This window comes from Podarcis muralis, chromosome Z, assembly GCF_964188315.1.
Source record: "Podarcis muralis chromosome Z, rPodMur119.hap1.1, whole genome shotgun sequence".
Classification (NCBI taxonomy): Eukaryota; Metazoa; Chordata; class Lepidosauria; order Squamata; family Lacertidae; genus Podarcis; species Podarcis muralis.
This window is the reverse complement of record NC_135673.1, coordinates 8,426,082-8,441,870: the sequence shown is the minus strand read 5'-3', so window position 1 is coordinate 8,441,870 and position 15,789 is coordinate 8,426,082. Positions and strand designations below refer to the sequence as shown.

The 15,789-nt window shown below is 43.6% G+C and overlaps 1 protein-coding gene across 1 annotated transcript in view; it reads right to left on the bottom strand.

Annotated features, from left to right (window-relative positions):
- The window catches only part of TNFSF8 (TNF superfamily member 8), a 30,620-nt gene extending 16,412 nt beyond the window's left edge, over positions 1 to 14,208 (bottom strand). The window contains exons 1-2 of the mRNA XM_028714507.2: positions 13,551 to 14,208; positions 2,176 to 2,221 (exon numbers count right to left, since the gene is read on the bottom strand). Coding sequence (XP_028570340.2) covers positions 2,176 to 2,221; positions 13,551 to 13,748 — 244 coding nt within the window. The 5' untranslated portion in view covers positions 13,749 to 14,208. The remainder of the gene's footprint in view (positions 1 to 2,175; positions 2,222 to 13,550) is intronic.
- Positions 14,209 to 15,789: the final 1,581 nt, after the last annotated feature.

Genomic DNA, 15,789 nt, shown 5'->3' with positions numbered 1-15,789 from the left:
TCCTCTTTGCTCACAACATAGGCTACACTATGTCACTGAATACAAGCATGATACCCCTTCAATTATCTATCCATGCATTAATCTCAATTAAATCCTAGTGGGCTGTTTCCATTTCAGCCCTTGATGATTGATAGCTGAGTAATGTGTGTGTGTGTGTGTGCGCACACAAAGTCACATTTGAGTACCTCTAGGTATTTAGCTAACGGTATCCTGTTCTCTGCCAAAAGAAATGTGGGATGAAGATTTATTAGGTGGTTTTAATAGCTCTGAATCAACTCAGCAAGGCAGTTTGGCCTTGAGAGTCTTGTAGATAATCTGCTCAATTTCAGACAGGAGCTTCCTTTATCTTGCCAACAAAATATCCTTGCATTAAGATTGGATACTTTGCTCTTTTAATGGGTATATTGACTACTCGTGAACTCATTAACCCCCAACCATCTTATATTCTAATTCTATGGAGGCAAAATGGAAACAGCCAGATGCACTGGACTAGGAGAACTACCATTCTTGTTGCCCTGTGTACTGTGCCCATGTACTAGCACTGGTGTAATGTATTGGTTAGTATGTTGGCCTTGGGAAACCAGGGTTCAAATCCCCACTCGGCCATGAAACTCACTGGGTGACTTTGGGCCAGTCACAGTCCCTCAGTCTAATCCACCTCACAGGACTGTTGCAAGGATTTTGCATCTCTCTTGTGGGGAGTGTGGCACATGCTACAAAGGAAGGAATCAATCTGATGAAATGATATCAGCATGTAGAATAGGGGAGCTTCAGGCTTGGGTGCAAGGGAGAAAATGTGATCCACTAGGCTTCTCTATCTGGTCCTTGGTGCTCTCTCTCCAGGCCACACATACCCTCCTGAACCACAACCCTCACTGGTTCTGCTTTGCAAGCTCCTGGAGTGTTTTTGCCTATCATGGAACTCTGTTGATGCCTCTTGCTTTCCTGGATGGAGAATAGACAGGGCAATATGAGTGTTTGTGTAGGGCAATATGAGTGTTTGTGTAGAAACCAGGTCAATGTACAAAGGTAGAACTTTGTGCTTGTTGTTCTGATCACTTTTGCCTCTGACCTCCACCCATCAATGGCATGTGGCCCTCAGGAGGTTGATCAGAAGGGTATGTATCCATCAGTCTGGAAAATGTCCCCCATGGTGATGTAGAATAGGTCCATCTTTGCCCAAACAATGAAGATTGTGCAATGCAGCTGACAAAGGCAAGGTGAAAATTATAGGATTCACATCCGGCATACAGAAACCTCTGTTTTCTAGCACTGAAACCACTTCATCCTGTCACTGGTACTAGTTCAAGTAGGCACCATGGGTGAATAGCTCTTGTGTCTAAGAAACTGGCCAGTTGCCTACCTTGGATGAGTTTGCTTTCTCCTTTAAGGAGCAGGTTCACAGTTTGGGGTGCTTTTGGATCCAGCTGTGTCACTGGAAGCTCAGGTAGCCTCAGTGTATGGAAGTACAGTGGTACCTCGGGTTAAGAACTTAATTCATTCTGGAGGTCCGTTCTTAACCTGAAACTGTTCTTAACCTGAGGTACCACTTTAGATAATGGGGCCTCCCACTGCCACCATGCCACCAGAGCACGATTTCTGTTCTCACCCTGAAGCAAAGTTCTTAACCCAAGGTACTATTTCTGGGTTAGCAGAGTCTGTGACCTGAAGCACCTGTAACCTGAAGTGTTTGTAACCTGAGGTACCACTGTACCTTTTACCAAGTGCTGCTGTTTTGACAGCAACAGCCATTCCTGGACTGGGGAAGCCTTGCCATAATAGTTCATGCACTGATTACTTCAAAACTGGATTACTGCAATGTGTTCTATGTGGGACTTCCCTCACATTTGATCTGGAAGCTGCAGTTAGTGCAAAATGCTGCGGGACAATCACTGACAGGAGTGAGGCAAATAACACCTGTGCTCTACACTGGTTACTGATTTGCTACTAGGCCAAGTACGTATATAAAGCCCTTAGCGACTTGGGACCAGTTTACATTGTTTTGCGTGACTCAGCAAACCCACCTGGCAGGTGTGACTGTGCCTGCTTTAAGTGCCCCCCTCCCTACCACCAAGGAATTATCAGCCCAAGCAACAACTGGCTCAAATCCAACATTTTCAGACCATCCATGCCAAAAATATTCACTTGTAATTTATCTCATTCATATCATCTTACCACATTTCTCTCTTCCTTGGTGTCCATCGTACTCAGCCGTAGATCCCTTCAAAGAGACAAAAAGTCAAGAGAAAGTTACACCTATGATGTCCTAGACATATTGGTTTTTGTGTGTTCCTTGCTTTCATTATCGTAGATTACATTTAAATGAACTTTGACTCATAATAGTCTTTATTTTAAATCAGAGGTGGCTAAACTGCACCCCATATGTTAAGACACAAAATCCATCACCCCTAAGAAGCGTCCCAGGCTTTGGGAAGGAGGCGCCAGGGGAACATTTATAGGACTAGCCTAGTCTCCCTAGTCCATAATACCATATTTTTTCAAATAACACAATACTATTTTGGGAAATTGTGGTAATGAGTATCCAGCTGTTTCATTGATAAAATTGCAAACTGTGCCCCATCAAACCTGGACCATTGGACAATGCCAAAATGTTGTTAAAAAGTCAATGGTGTTTTGAAACCCCACATTCTCAAAATGAGATGGAGCATCCTTAGGTGATGTGAGACACCAACGATGGGGCATGAAGTTTCAGGGGTGGTAACATCCAGATTTGGATTATTGCAATGCACTCTGCATGGCACTGCCCTTGAAGTTGACTTAGAAACTTCAGTTGGCCTAAAATGCAGCAGCCAGATTACTGGGTTCCATTTAAATCTCACATAACTCCCTTTTTTAAAAAAACAGCAGCACTGGTTGCTAGTTCATTTCTGGGCCCATTTAAAGCTGCTTATCTTAGCATTTTAAGACCTAAATGACACAGACCCCAAATACCTGAAAGACCACGTCCTTCTCTACAGGCCTCCCTGGGTATTAAAATCAACAGTCTTTATAGATCTTGGCCAGGGGTAGGCAGATGCGGTTCAATCACCTTCTCAATCTGGCCCACGGATAGTCCGGGAATCTGTGTGTTTTTACATGAGTAGAATGTGTCCATTTATTTAAAATGCATCTCTGGGTTATTTGTGGGGCCTGCCTGGTGTTTTTACATGAGTAGAATGTGTGCTTTTATTTAAAATGCGTCTCTGAGTTATTTGTGGGGCACAGGAAATTGTTCTCCCCCCCCCTTCAAAATATAGTTCGGCCCACCACATGGTCTGAGGGACGGTGGACCAGCCCACGGCTGAGAAAGGTTGCTGACCCCTGATCTTGGCAGTGCTTCCCCCCGCCCCAGGGGGACACAGGAGTACGCATACCCCTAAACATTTTGTGAATCTTTGTACTTTTGTCCATTTACTGTATTTGTTTTCCCCAAGTATAAAATGGTGATTTTCTTGAGTAAAAATTAGAGTACCCCTAAACATTTTTTTAAAGAAAAAAACCACTGGATCTTGGCAATTCCTTCACCCTAAGAAGCTTGGGAGAGGGCATTCTCTATAGCAGGCTAGTGCCCTAAATGTTCCCTCCCAATGGATGCGAATTTGGCATCTTCATTACAGTGGTATCTCTGGTTAAGAACTTAATTCGTTCTGGAGATCCGTTCTTAACCTGAAACCGTTCTTAACCTGAGGTACCACTTTAGCTAATGGGGCCTCCTGCTGCCGCTGCGCCATCGGCGCACGATTTCTGTTCTCATCCTGAGGTACTACTTCCAGGTTAGCGGAGTCGGTAACCCAAAGTGTTTGTAATTCGAGGTGTTTGTAACCTGAGGTACCACTGTATATAAAGGTAAAGGGACCGCTGACCATTAGGTCCAGTCACGGACAACTCTGGGGTTGCGGCGCTCATCTCGCTTTATTGGCCGAGGGGCCAGTGTACAGCTTCCGGGTCATGTGGTCAGCATAACTAAGCCGCTTCTGGCGAACCAGAGCAGTGCACGGAAACGCCATTTACCTTCCCGCCGGAGCAGTACCTATTTACCGGTATCTACTTGCACTTTGACGTGCTTTCGAACTTCTAGGTTGGCAGGAGCAGGGACCGAGCAACGGGAGCTCACCCCTTCATGGGGATTTGAACCGTCGACCTTCTGATGGGCAAGCCCCAGGCTCTGTGGTTTAACTTTAACCCACAGCACCACCCGTGCCCCTACCACTGTATATAGCTTTCAGTTAATGCTGAGGACAGACCTCTTTACCCTTGGTTTTGACACCTCGGATGTTTATTTTTAGGACCCCTGTTATTTCTTTGATCTTACTTTGTTTTAAACTAGTTTTGACACTGTGTTAAAAAACCTTAGGGTGAAGGGTTAGTAAATAATACTCATAATGATTACATTTGAGTTCAGAATAAACAGCAGCTGCTCCAGATATTGTTGAAGCTCTATTCCCATTCATATTGCCAGCTTTCGTCGGACAAAATAAAGCACAGATCGAAAGCGATTGTGAGATGCCCACCCACTCATGATACCAAATCCTCCCCTCCCTTTATGGAGGGGTTTCCCCTGCATTCATTTGAAGCACAAAGGGACAGGGGACAGGTGATCCCATTTTTCTAGGGATGGGTGGCAATCTTAATTCCTATAAGCCCCTGCTATCAAGACCATCATAGCTAATGATCAGGGATGCTCCAGATTCAGAAGCTTGGTCTTTTGGAAAAGGAACCTATGTACAAGCCTTTGCTTTATCTCACACACACACACACACACACACACACACACACACACCTGTAATTTTATATCCAGGTTAAAATTAATTAAATGGTATACACATAATGAATGCACTGTCAAAAGAGGTGGTGAAGACTGCTAACATAGGCCAGATCCACACCATACCAAGAGAATTTGATACACATTTAAATCACATGGCTTCCCTCAAAGAGGCTTTTAAAAAGGGATTAGACAAATCCATGGAGGAAGAGTCTATCAATGGCTATTGGCCATGATTAACACAGTGGAACTTCCATGTTCAGAGGCAGTTTATCTGAATACCAGTTGCTGGAGGACGACAGCAAGAGAGACCTGTTGCTATCACATCCTACTTATGGGCTTCCACAGCAAGATGCTGGTCTAGATGGGCCTTTGGTGTGCTATTCTGTGATGAATCTGCCAGTATGAGTTTGGGCTAACCTACCTCACAGGGTTGTTGTGAGGTTAAAATGAGGATGGGATAGAGGACATTTTGTGTGCTGCTCTGATTTCTTTGGGTGAAAGACATATAAAGGTAAAGGTACCCCTGCCCGTACGGGCCAGTCTTGACAGACTCTAGGGTTGTGCACCCATCTCACTCTATAGGCCGGGAGCCAGCGCTGTCCGCAGACACTTCCGGGTCACGTGGCCAGCGTGACAAAGCTGCATCTGGCAAGCCAGCGCAGCACACGGAACGCCGTTTACCTTCCCTCTGGTAAGCGGTTCCTATTTATCTACTTGCACCTGGGGGTGCTTTCGAACTGCTAGGTTGGCAGGCGCTGGGACCGAACGACGGGAGCGCACCCCGCTGCGGGGATTCGAACCGCCGACCATGCGATCGGCAAGTTCTAGGCACTGAGGTTTTACCCACAGCGCCACCCGCGTCCCTCCACGAAAGACATATAGCAATGTAATAAGCAGACTTTTTAAATTTTTTTTAAAGTAATTTTGCATCTGTTTTGTTGCAATACTTGAAATAAATACTTCAAAAATATAAAACATAACAACAGTGCCCCCTCCTAGTAAAACAATATCAGCAACCACCCAAAACCTTCTTAAGCTGTGAGTTCAACGAGTTCTTAACATACTGCAGAGGCAGTAAGCTGGCTCTCTGGGCATGGCCTCAATTTTGCCAGATGGAAATTAATCTTGCCCTTCTTTCATCAAAACATAGCTCTGATCAGAAAGGTTAGTGTTTTCTCTTGGGTGCTGGTGCAGTTTCGTTCAATCCTGATATAACTGGTCACTTACAAGCTTGAGGCTGCAACAACATCTGTCTTCCTTAGAAAATCAATTTGGTGACATTATGAGTTGTAGTGATTGCTTGTCAGGAGTGTGGATCACTCCCTGAGGATGGCTGTCAAATGTCTTTGAGACCAATAAGATCAATAGCTGGTTTGAAGGAGGGGGAAAAGACTGCTCTTCTCACTTCTCATAGCTTTGTTTGGGTGGTATGCAGGAGCGTAGGATGCTGTCTTATAGTGAGTCAGAACATTGGTCCATCTAGTTCAATACTATCGTTGCTGACTGGCAGTGGCTCTTTCCAGGCTCAGCCCACCTGGGGACACCAGGAATTGAACTTGGATTCTTCTGCTTGCAAAGCAGATGCCCTACCACTAGGGAAGGGGGACAACTTTGATTCAGTGTACATTTAAAGCCGAATGTATAAGTTTGCACTTTCCAAAACGATTTGAGAACTGAAACACGGCCGTCCCTCAAAATGCGCACTTCTTTGAATTTTGTGATTCATTTCTCCAACCAAGCAATGTTTACAAAAATGCACATGCCAGGGGAAGGTGTGCATGAAGAATGAAAATGGCATCCCAAAATGCATTATATGAGGATAAATTGCTCACAAAATGTGTTTCTCCTAAAATACTGAAGAATGTTCATGGTGATTATTATACTGTATATAAATATCAGAAATTGTGACAGAATTGTGGAGAACCAAATTTAAGAAAAATCAGAAACTGTGAGCACCAAAATGACAGAGCTTTCCGTCCTTAATTGCCATTGAGCTATGGCCCTCTCAACCTTCCCTAGAAGGATACACACACAGATTTCTACCTGTCTGTCATTCAGTCCATCCTGGGGAACTGGATCTATCCCCTGGGTCAGATACTTAACTCCCTCAAACCCCTGAGGGACAAGCTTGATAGGTGGCTGGGTTTACCAATCTGTCAATCACCCGAGATCAAGTTGCACTTTCTCCATCAGGAGTAGGGCCAGTGGATGTGACTTCACCAAAATAGCCTCACTGGCCACATGTGGAGATCTAGCAGGACTAGGACTGGTCAAATCTGTCAATACCAATTTCTCTTGATTTTTCATTTTCCTACATCACTTTGTAAAGAAAACAAATCCTCATTAAAATTCATCAGCCCTGCCTTGGGTATTATGCAGTAGGACTCTTCTTATGTTCTGTCATAGAGGCTGGGCAGTCATGCATCAAGGATGCTGTAATTGGATCTGTTGCAGGAATTTATGTATAGGTTGGGGGGGGGGGTTGCCCCTCCAGCAGATATCATGCACATGCAGCCCACTACCAAAATCAGCACAATCCCTTTGTGACTTTTGTGATTTGTCCCCACAAAACACTTCATCACAGTTTCTTTCTATCTATTCAAAGGGCCTTTGCTGCATGGTACCAAATGTAAGAATTCACTGATAAATGTATCTATGTACTGGCTCACAGGGAAAACTTCAGAAATTCATATAGACATGTGAGCTCAGCTACTCAGCAGCCCCTCTGCCTGAGTGATCATCCCTGGCATCCTGATACATGAGTGCCAGACAGGTAGCCATTCCAGAAATAATAAACACAGATGAAGACAAAAGGGTGTGATTAACTTGGCTGGGAAACAGGGAAATGTAAATACCTCTTTTGTTACACTTGATGGGTGTTTGGTGGAGGGCAAGGAGAACCATGGGGCAGGGTCCAGGATGCTCAGATTACTGCCACCAGACCTCCCCTTTCATGATGTAACCGTGATGTATGAGTGATGTAGTTTGGGGGTGTATAACATGGGGATTAGCAGCTAATAAAAGTTTGGGGGCTCTTTTGTTCGGGGCTTCCACCTTGTTCCACCTTGTGGCAGGTGGGAGTCCTGTCGTGACAGTCTTCAATAAAGACCAAGCCTACTGGCTGCTATTTTGCTCTGGTATTCCTGGCTGGTGTCCTTGTTTTTTGTCCAAGGGAGCCCTCAGATTTCTCCATTTACAGATCCTGCATGGAAGATCCAGCACAGACCCATGGGGTTGGATTAGCTAACTTTGAAGATCCCTTGTGACTCTTTGATTGTATGGCTTTATTTAGGAAAGATATTCCATAGTGCAACCACTATGGAATATCTTTCCTAAATAAAGCCATACAATCAAAGAGTCACAAGGGACTAGGAAGGATTGTAAGCTATGGAGAGATGGGAATACGAAGGAGAGTTCTGTAGACCCAGGGTGGCTGAAGAAAGTGGTTGCTAAATGTCTAGAGTCTAGACATTAACGGGGGAATTTTCCTAGTTTTGGTTTCTATTTTTACTGCAGCTGTACTGGCTTGCCAACGCTAAGAAGAGGACCAGCAAGCAACACCTGATTTTCGCAGCTGGATTTGCATAAACACTATCAACCAATGTAATGACCACAGGCTGCTACTTCTTGAAAATATAGCAACATCCTTTTCTTTCTGGCCTCCCCCGCTTTTGTGACGTCTGGGAAGTGAAGCACTGACGTCTACCAGATCAAAGCACAAATCCTGGGGGCTTTGTTCCTGGCATCACGGTGTCAATCCTGGTGGTGCTCACCCTCATGGATATTATTCTGGGGGCCACACACCAATGGTAAGTGGGACCAGATGCAGATGTGCATCTTAATTTGTGTGCTGTGCCTTACAAAATACTGCTTTCTGCACACACCCCTCATTCCTAGTATTCAGGTGGTAGAACTTAGCCATCAATATCCTCCTTATCCTCCATGAATTTGTCCGATCCTCTATTAAATCCGTTCATGTTGGTGGTGGCCATCACCACCTTTCGTGACATTGAAATCCATAGTTTAGCAAGGTGCTGTGTGAAGAAGTACTTTTTTTTGTCTGTCCTGAATCTTCCAGACTTAAAACCATAGAATCATAGAATCTTAGAGCTGGAAGTTACCCAAGGGTCATCTAGTCCAACCCCCTGCAATGCAGGGATCTCAGCTAAGGCATCCATGACAGATGGCCATCCAACCTCCAAGGAAGCAGAGTTCACCACCTTTTGTGGGAGTCTGTTCCACTGCTGAACAGTTCTTCCTATCAGAAAGTTTTTCTGAAAGCTTAGTTGGAATCTCCTTTCTTGGAGCTTGGAGCCATTAACTCGAATCCTACCCTCAAGGGCAGGAGAAAACAAGGAAGCTCCCTCTTTCATGTGACAGCCCTTAAGATATCTGAAGATGGCTATCATATCTCCTCTCAGTCTCCTCTTTTCCAGGCTAATAATACCCAGCTCCTTCAAGCATTTCTCATAAGACTTAGTTTCCAGACTCTTGATCATCTTGGTTGCCCTCCTCTGCACACATTCCAGCTTGTCAACATCCTTCTTAAATTGTGGTGCCCGGAACTGGACAAAGTATTCCAGGTGTGGTCTAACCAAGGCAGAGTAGAACGGTACTATGACTTCCCTTGATACGTCTGTTGATTCAGCCTAGAGTAGCCTAGGCTTTCTTTGCTGCTGCATCACACTGTTGACTCATGTTAAGTTTGTGGTCCACCAAGACCCCTAGATCCTTTTCACATGTACTACTAGTAAGCCAGATGTCCCTCATCCTATATTTGTGCATCTTCCTGCCTAAGTGCAGAACCTTACATTTGTCCTTATTATAATTCATTTTGTTAGCTTGCGCCCTGTTCTCTAATCCATTAAGGTCATTTTGAATTCTGATTCTGCCTTCTGTGGCATTAGCTACCCCTCCCAATTTGGTGTCACCTGCAAATTTGATGAGCTTCCCCTCAATTCCTTCATCCAAATCATTTATAAAGATGTTGAACAACAACGGGCCCACGACAGAACCCTGTGGCACCTCACTTTTTCCCCAGGATGTTGAGGAACCATTAATGAGTACTCTTTGGGTTTGGTCAGTCAACCAGCTACAAATCCACCTAACAGTTACCTCATTCAACCCACATTTTAGCAGCTTCCTCGAGAGAAAATCATGGAGGACTTTGTCAAAAGCCTCACTGAAATCAAGATATACCTTATTTTTCGCTCTATAGGACGCACTTTCCCCCCTCCAAAAATGAAGGAGAAATGTGTGTGCGTCCTATGGAACGAATGGAGAGCGAGAGGGCTCGGTGAGCACCCACCCCTCTTGCTCTCCAGGCTTCAGGGATAGCCGCCTGAAGCCTTTGGAGCACAGCGGGAACTCGCGCTGCGCTCCAAAGGCTTTGGGTTCCTTTTGCTGAAGCCGGGAGAGCAAGACTCTCCTGGCTTCAGCGAAAGGAACCCGAAAACTTGGGAGTGCAGCACGAGGTCCCGCTGCACTCCAAAGGCTTCAGGCGGCTATCCCTGAAGCCTTTGGAGAGCAGTGGGAACTCGCGCTGCACTCCAAAGGCTTCGCAACCTTGCCGCCGCTCCCGGACCCGTTCTGGGGGCTGGGGTCGGGGGAAGCTCGGGCTTCCCCCACCCCAGCCCTGCAGTTAGAAACAAAGCCAAGACAGCGAGCGGGATCCATCCCGCTCACTGCCTTGGCTTCTGCCAAAGCTGCACACAGCCTCTCCCGGCTGGAGAGGTTGCACGCGGCTAAAGAGGAAGCCAAAACAGCCAGCAGGATGGATCCCACTGGCTGTCTTGGCTTCTTTGCTCTTTTGGCTGGGGGAGAAAATAATTCCCCCCCCCCTTTTATTTCCCCCCCTAAAAACTAGGTGCGCCCTATGGTCCGGTGCGCCCTATGGAGCAAAAAATACGGTACTATATCCACAGCATTTCCCTGATCCACCAAGTTTGTAATCCCCCCCCCCCAAAAAAAAATTTGTAAGGAATCTCATGCTGGGTCTTCGTAACCACAGAATCCTTTTATAAATGCTCACAGACTGACTGTTGAATTATCTGTACTAGGAACTTCCCTTTATAAGAACTTCGGAGTAGACCTGCTTGATCTAGCCCATCTGATCCAGCACCCTGTTTGCAAGGTGGCAAACCATGGATAGCACACAAACTGTGGACCTGAGTGCAACAGCAGCACTGTCCCCACTTATGAGTCCCAGCAACTGGTATTCAGAGGCATGCTACCTCTGACCATGAAGGCAAAGTACAGCCACTGTAGCTAGTATCCTTAATGGTTTTATCTTCCATGAACTTATCGAATCCTCTTTTAAAATCACCCAAGTTGGAGGCCACCAGTATAACTTGTGGGAGTGAACTTCATAGCTTTAACTATGCACTGCAGGGAGAAATAATTTGTCTTTTTTGAATCTTCTGACATTCAGCTTCGTTGGATGAATAGCCTCAAATTCTAGTATTATGAGATCCTCATATTACATCCCTATGTAATCCCATTGGGAAGACCCAGGTAAGCCCTGCCCCACATAATCGATCACATGATGCAATGCACACGCACCATTTGAATGGCAATGCTCGTCAACTTTGGGGGCCCCCAGCACCCTCAAATATTTTATTAGGGGGGCCAAAGCCCCCTCAGCCCCCAGGAGTTGGCTCCTATGCCCTTGAGACTTTGGATTTCAAACCTTTTCAGAATTTTGCTTGTGAAATTTAGCTTAGTCAGGTTTCTCCCTCCCCTCTTAACTCTTACAGATAATTTTTCTATGCAGTAACATTAAGAAACCATTTCCTAAATTCAGTGCTATTAAGACCTTGTTTCCTATTGAAATAATAATAATCCTGGAAACCAATCACATCTATAATGTTAATTTATGACCTGCACAATTTTGGAGAAGTACTCATTTCATAGAATGGCTCTGTTTTGGTTTGCATACTGTTTCAGAAACTGCAAAGCAGGTTGTTTTGCCTTTTAATGGGAATGGAATCTAACCCTCCATCTCTGTTGGCACAACTTTGCAAAGTAGGTTCCATTCCTTCTAATACATACCACTGCCCTTGAGTGACGTGCCCCCCCCACCTCAAACTCAGTTTCTCATGAGATTATCATGGCTATTTCCACCACTATTCATCTTATCTCACTCCCCAAACATTTGGTTCTTTGGTTCTTTCCAAATTATTTATTTATTTATTTATTTATTTATTTATTTATTTATTTCTATATGGTTTTAAACAATATACAAAGAAAAGGATGACAAAAGAAAGAATCAAAAGTAGCATTCAACTGCCTCACTGCCAGGGAAAAGAAATAAAACAAGTTAATACTGCATAGCAAATAGTCTGTCATGACTGTGTTTTACTCAGAAATCAGTTCAATTTATTGTGAGCAGCCATTAAACACATAAAAATAATAACAAGAATACCTGAAGACATTTCAACAGCTCAATGGATAAAAAAATTGTGCCTTGGGGGTTCATTTTGAACTGTTTTAAGTCATGTTTTCAGTATGTGCTTTGTACTGCTTTTAAAACTATGATCTTATTATATTTCTATGAATTTTCTTGAGACTTTTATGTAAAAAGAAACCCACAAATTAATAATGAATAATCAAGGGTTGTGAGAGAGCTTCCTCTGGAGACTCCCCAGGAGCTCAGAACATGAGGGAGAGTATCCCAAAATCATCTACTAATGGGCCATACTTTTTGGAGGGGAAAGTATCCAAGTAAGGGTATTGGATGCCCCTAAAGTTATGGCTTCTGCCATTTCTTTTCTAACCCTTCTCCCCATTCTCTGTTTTGAATCCTTATTGCTATCCTTACTGAGATTCTTGTCTTACTGGGGGTTGGACTGAATGACCCTAAGGGTCACTCCAACTCTACCGTTATATGATTTTATGAATCCAGTGTTTGTTCTACTTAGAGTAGACCCACTGAAATGAATGAATATCTCTGGCTTAGGTTTACTAATTTCAATGTGTCTACTGTGTGTATAACTTAGTTGGATCCAATATGTGTGTACATACATATGGGCACAATTATATGGGGTGCCTTTTTAGTCTATCAAACATTTTCTTTTCTTAAATAAGCATCTTCTAGATAGATCAGGACCATAGCTCAGTGCTAGAGCATAGTGTTTGCATGCAGAAGGTCCTAGGATCAGTTTCAGTCATTTCCCAGTTAAAGGACCTCAGCATGTGATAGGAAAGACCTGTCTCTGCCTTAGACTCCAAGGAGTAAAATATGACCGCATATAAGACAGTTTCCAGTTAGGGATGGAGGAGAATTTAAATTGAGCAAACCAACCTATTTCTCACCTTCTAGACTAATACATAAAACAAAATGTAATAGCACTTTAAATTTTGCTGTTCTCTGTATTTGTGAAATACTTCTTGGCTTAAAACATGCTTGAATATTGACCACATTTCTAATGAGAATTGGAGTCCAACAATATCTGGATATCAACATTTTACCTACCCATGTTTTACAGAATACCATCAGCAAAACAAATGTCCTTATTCCAAGAGCTTGAAATCAACACGTTGAGTCTGCTTGTAGGAATTTTGTGACATTTCAAGCAGTAAAGATCTCAGCCTGTATTTCATATCCAGTCACCTACTCTCTGCAATGCAATTGACTGGCATTGTACAGTGGAGTTGGCTTTCATAGATCAGTTGAAGCCAAAGCCTGAATAATTGCAAAAGGTGTGCCGTGAAAGCTGAAACTCAACATTTTATCTGGATAACAGGAGTTAAGAGAGCCCTAGGGCAGAAGCAGGAAGCAACTTACCGTCCTTTGAAGTACCAAGACCACAATGGTTCCCAAAGATGCAAGAAGGCAGATTGTGAGAGAAATGATGGCGAAACAGAAGTATGTTTGGATTGGGGCACTGAACTTCCTGGTGACACTTTCTTCAGTCATATCTCTGGTAGCTTCCTGAGGACAATTCACTTGCATGAAAGCTTTCCGTTCTGCCTGAGAGTTCATCCCCTTATGAAGTCCTCAAGCCTTTCACTCCATATCTCTTTCTGATCACCTTCAAACAAGTCTCTGCTCCTTAGAGGATTCCCCCACATTTTGGCTCATGTGATCTGGAAAAAATAGATTCATCACTTGCCGTATGAAGAAAAAAAAGGAGAGGAGATCTGGAGGCGGGAGGTGAGTCGACTATGATCTCAACAAAGAGAAGGCTTTTCGGTACTCCCAAAACAGACTTCCATCAGGACAGTGCTTGTGTGAGCCCATTTGTAGTGCCTCACACTGAATAGGGAGTAGCAACAAAACACGGCTCATTCCCCTCTCTCAGTAGATTTGTACAACCCCATTGTCACATTTTGGTAAAATAAATCACTCTCAATTTTGGTGACTTCCTCTTTCACAAATTGCAGACTTGTTTCCTTTCTTCATGTGACGATGCAGCTACACTGAGTGATTTCCGCTTTGGAGATCTGAATTCCCAGAGCTGCTGATTCAGATATACATATATATTTAGAAACAAGTGTGCAGCCTCAACATAAATGCAATGGAAAACATGCTCCTTTCTTTCTACACTGTTCCACTCCATGGTATCAAATATTCACAGTGTGTGGGTTTTTTTTTGGGGGGGGGGCGTATCTAGAGACATCCCAAGCACATGTGTTCATTATTTATTTATTTAAGTCATGCATATACTGCTCCATATTATAAAGAAATCTCTGAGCAGTTTACAGCATCAAGATATCAGAAAAGTAAAAATAAAAGAAATAAAAGCGCAAACACAACAAAAAGAAAACAAAGAATCAAAAATTTAAATCATAAGGCATCACAGGACAGAAGTACAAAGATACAGCACAACTCCAAAGGAATAATAATGCATTAATTCATACAAAGATTTCCTTTACAAATAATAAAGTTTTGTAAAAATAAAAATATTTTCCATCTATGAATTCCATCATTATTGAGAATAAATGTTCTATATAGCCTTAAATGAGCCAGGCATTTGCATATGTGATGGCACGGAGTGATCATGTGCCTCAATACAGTGGTACCTCGGGTTACAGACGCTTCAGGTTACAGACACTTCAGGTTACAGACTCTGCTAACCCAGAAATAGTACCTCGGGTTAAGGACTTTGCTTCAGGATGAGAACAGAAATCACGCGGTGGCAGCAGTGGGAGGCCCCATTGGCTAAAGTGGTACCTCAGGGTAAGAACAGTTTCAGGTTAAGAATGGACCTCGAGGTACCACTGTATTTGTATGAGAAATAAAAACATGCCACATATTTTTTAAAAGGTCATTTGACCTCTGCCCTTTAAATATGTTTCGTTTGTGAGAAGACCAATTTGTCAAAGCCTTGAATACCTGCAATCTAGATTATTAAAACTGAAGTTCTTTCAGTACAGCCCTGGAGATGAGAAATAATTTTTTTACTTTCTGAATCTCATTCTATTTCCGTATACAGGTTCAAAAGGGCCACTACAGTTTAGAGTAGCACTGGTCAATTGGAGAAGACAGGCGTAGCCAATGTTGTGGTCTCAAGATGCTTTCAGGCTCCAATGCCCATCAACCCAAGACAGCATGACCAGCAGCCAGAGGTGGAGCGAGTTATGGGACTTTTTATCTCAGGACATGGGCTTCAGCTCCACATTGGGCAAAAGATTCCTGCATTGCAGGTGCTTAGACTAGATGATGCTCATGGTCCCTTCCAACTCTATAATTCTATGATTCTATAGTCCAACATCTAGAGTGCGCCATGTTGGCTATGCCTGAGATAACTACAAAAAATAACTACAAAAAATAACAACATACAGGGCTCATAAAAACTATTAGCAGATCCACAATACAAAAGAAAAAAAATCAGCCATACCTACAAAATATACAAGCATGTATTTATAGATAAAAGCACTCTCATTTCTTCTGCTGTCTCCCTACCTTAATATCACACTGAAAGGTGGGCCATGCTGTCCCCTCTCTACTGATCATCCCATTCACTAGCCCTGCTCCATGCTCACATGGAGTGTTGTTGCCTGACTGCAATGTGTCCTCCAAC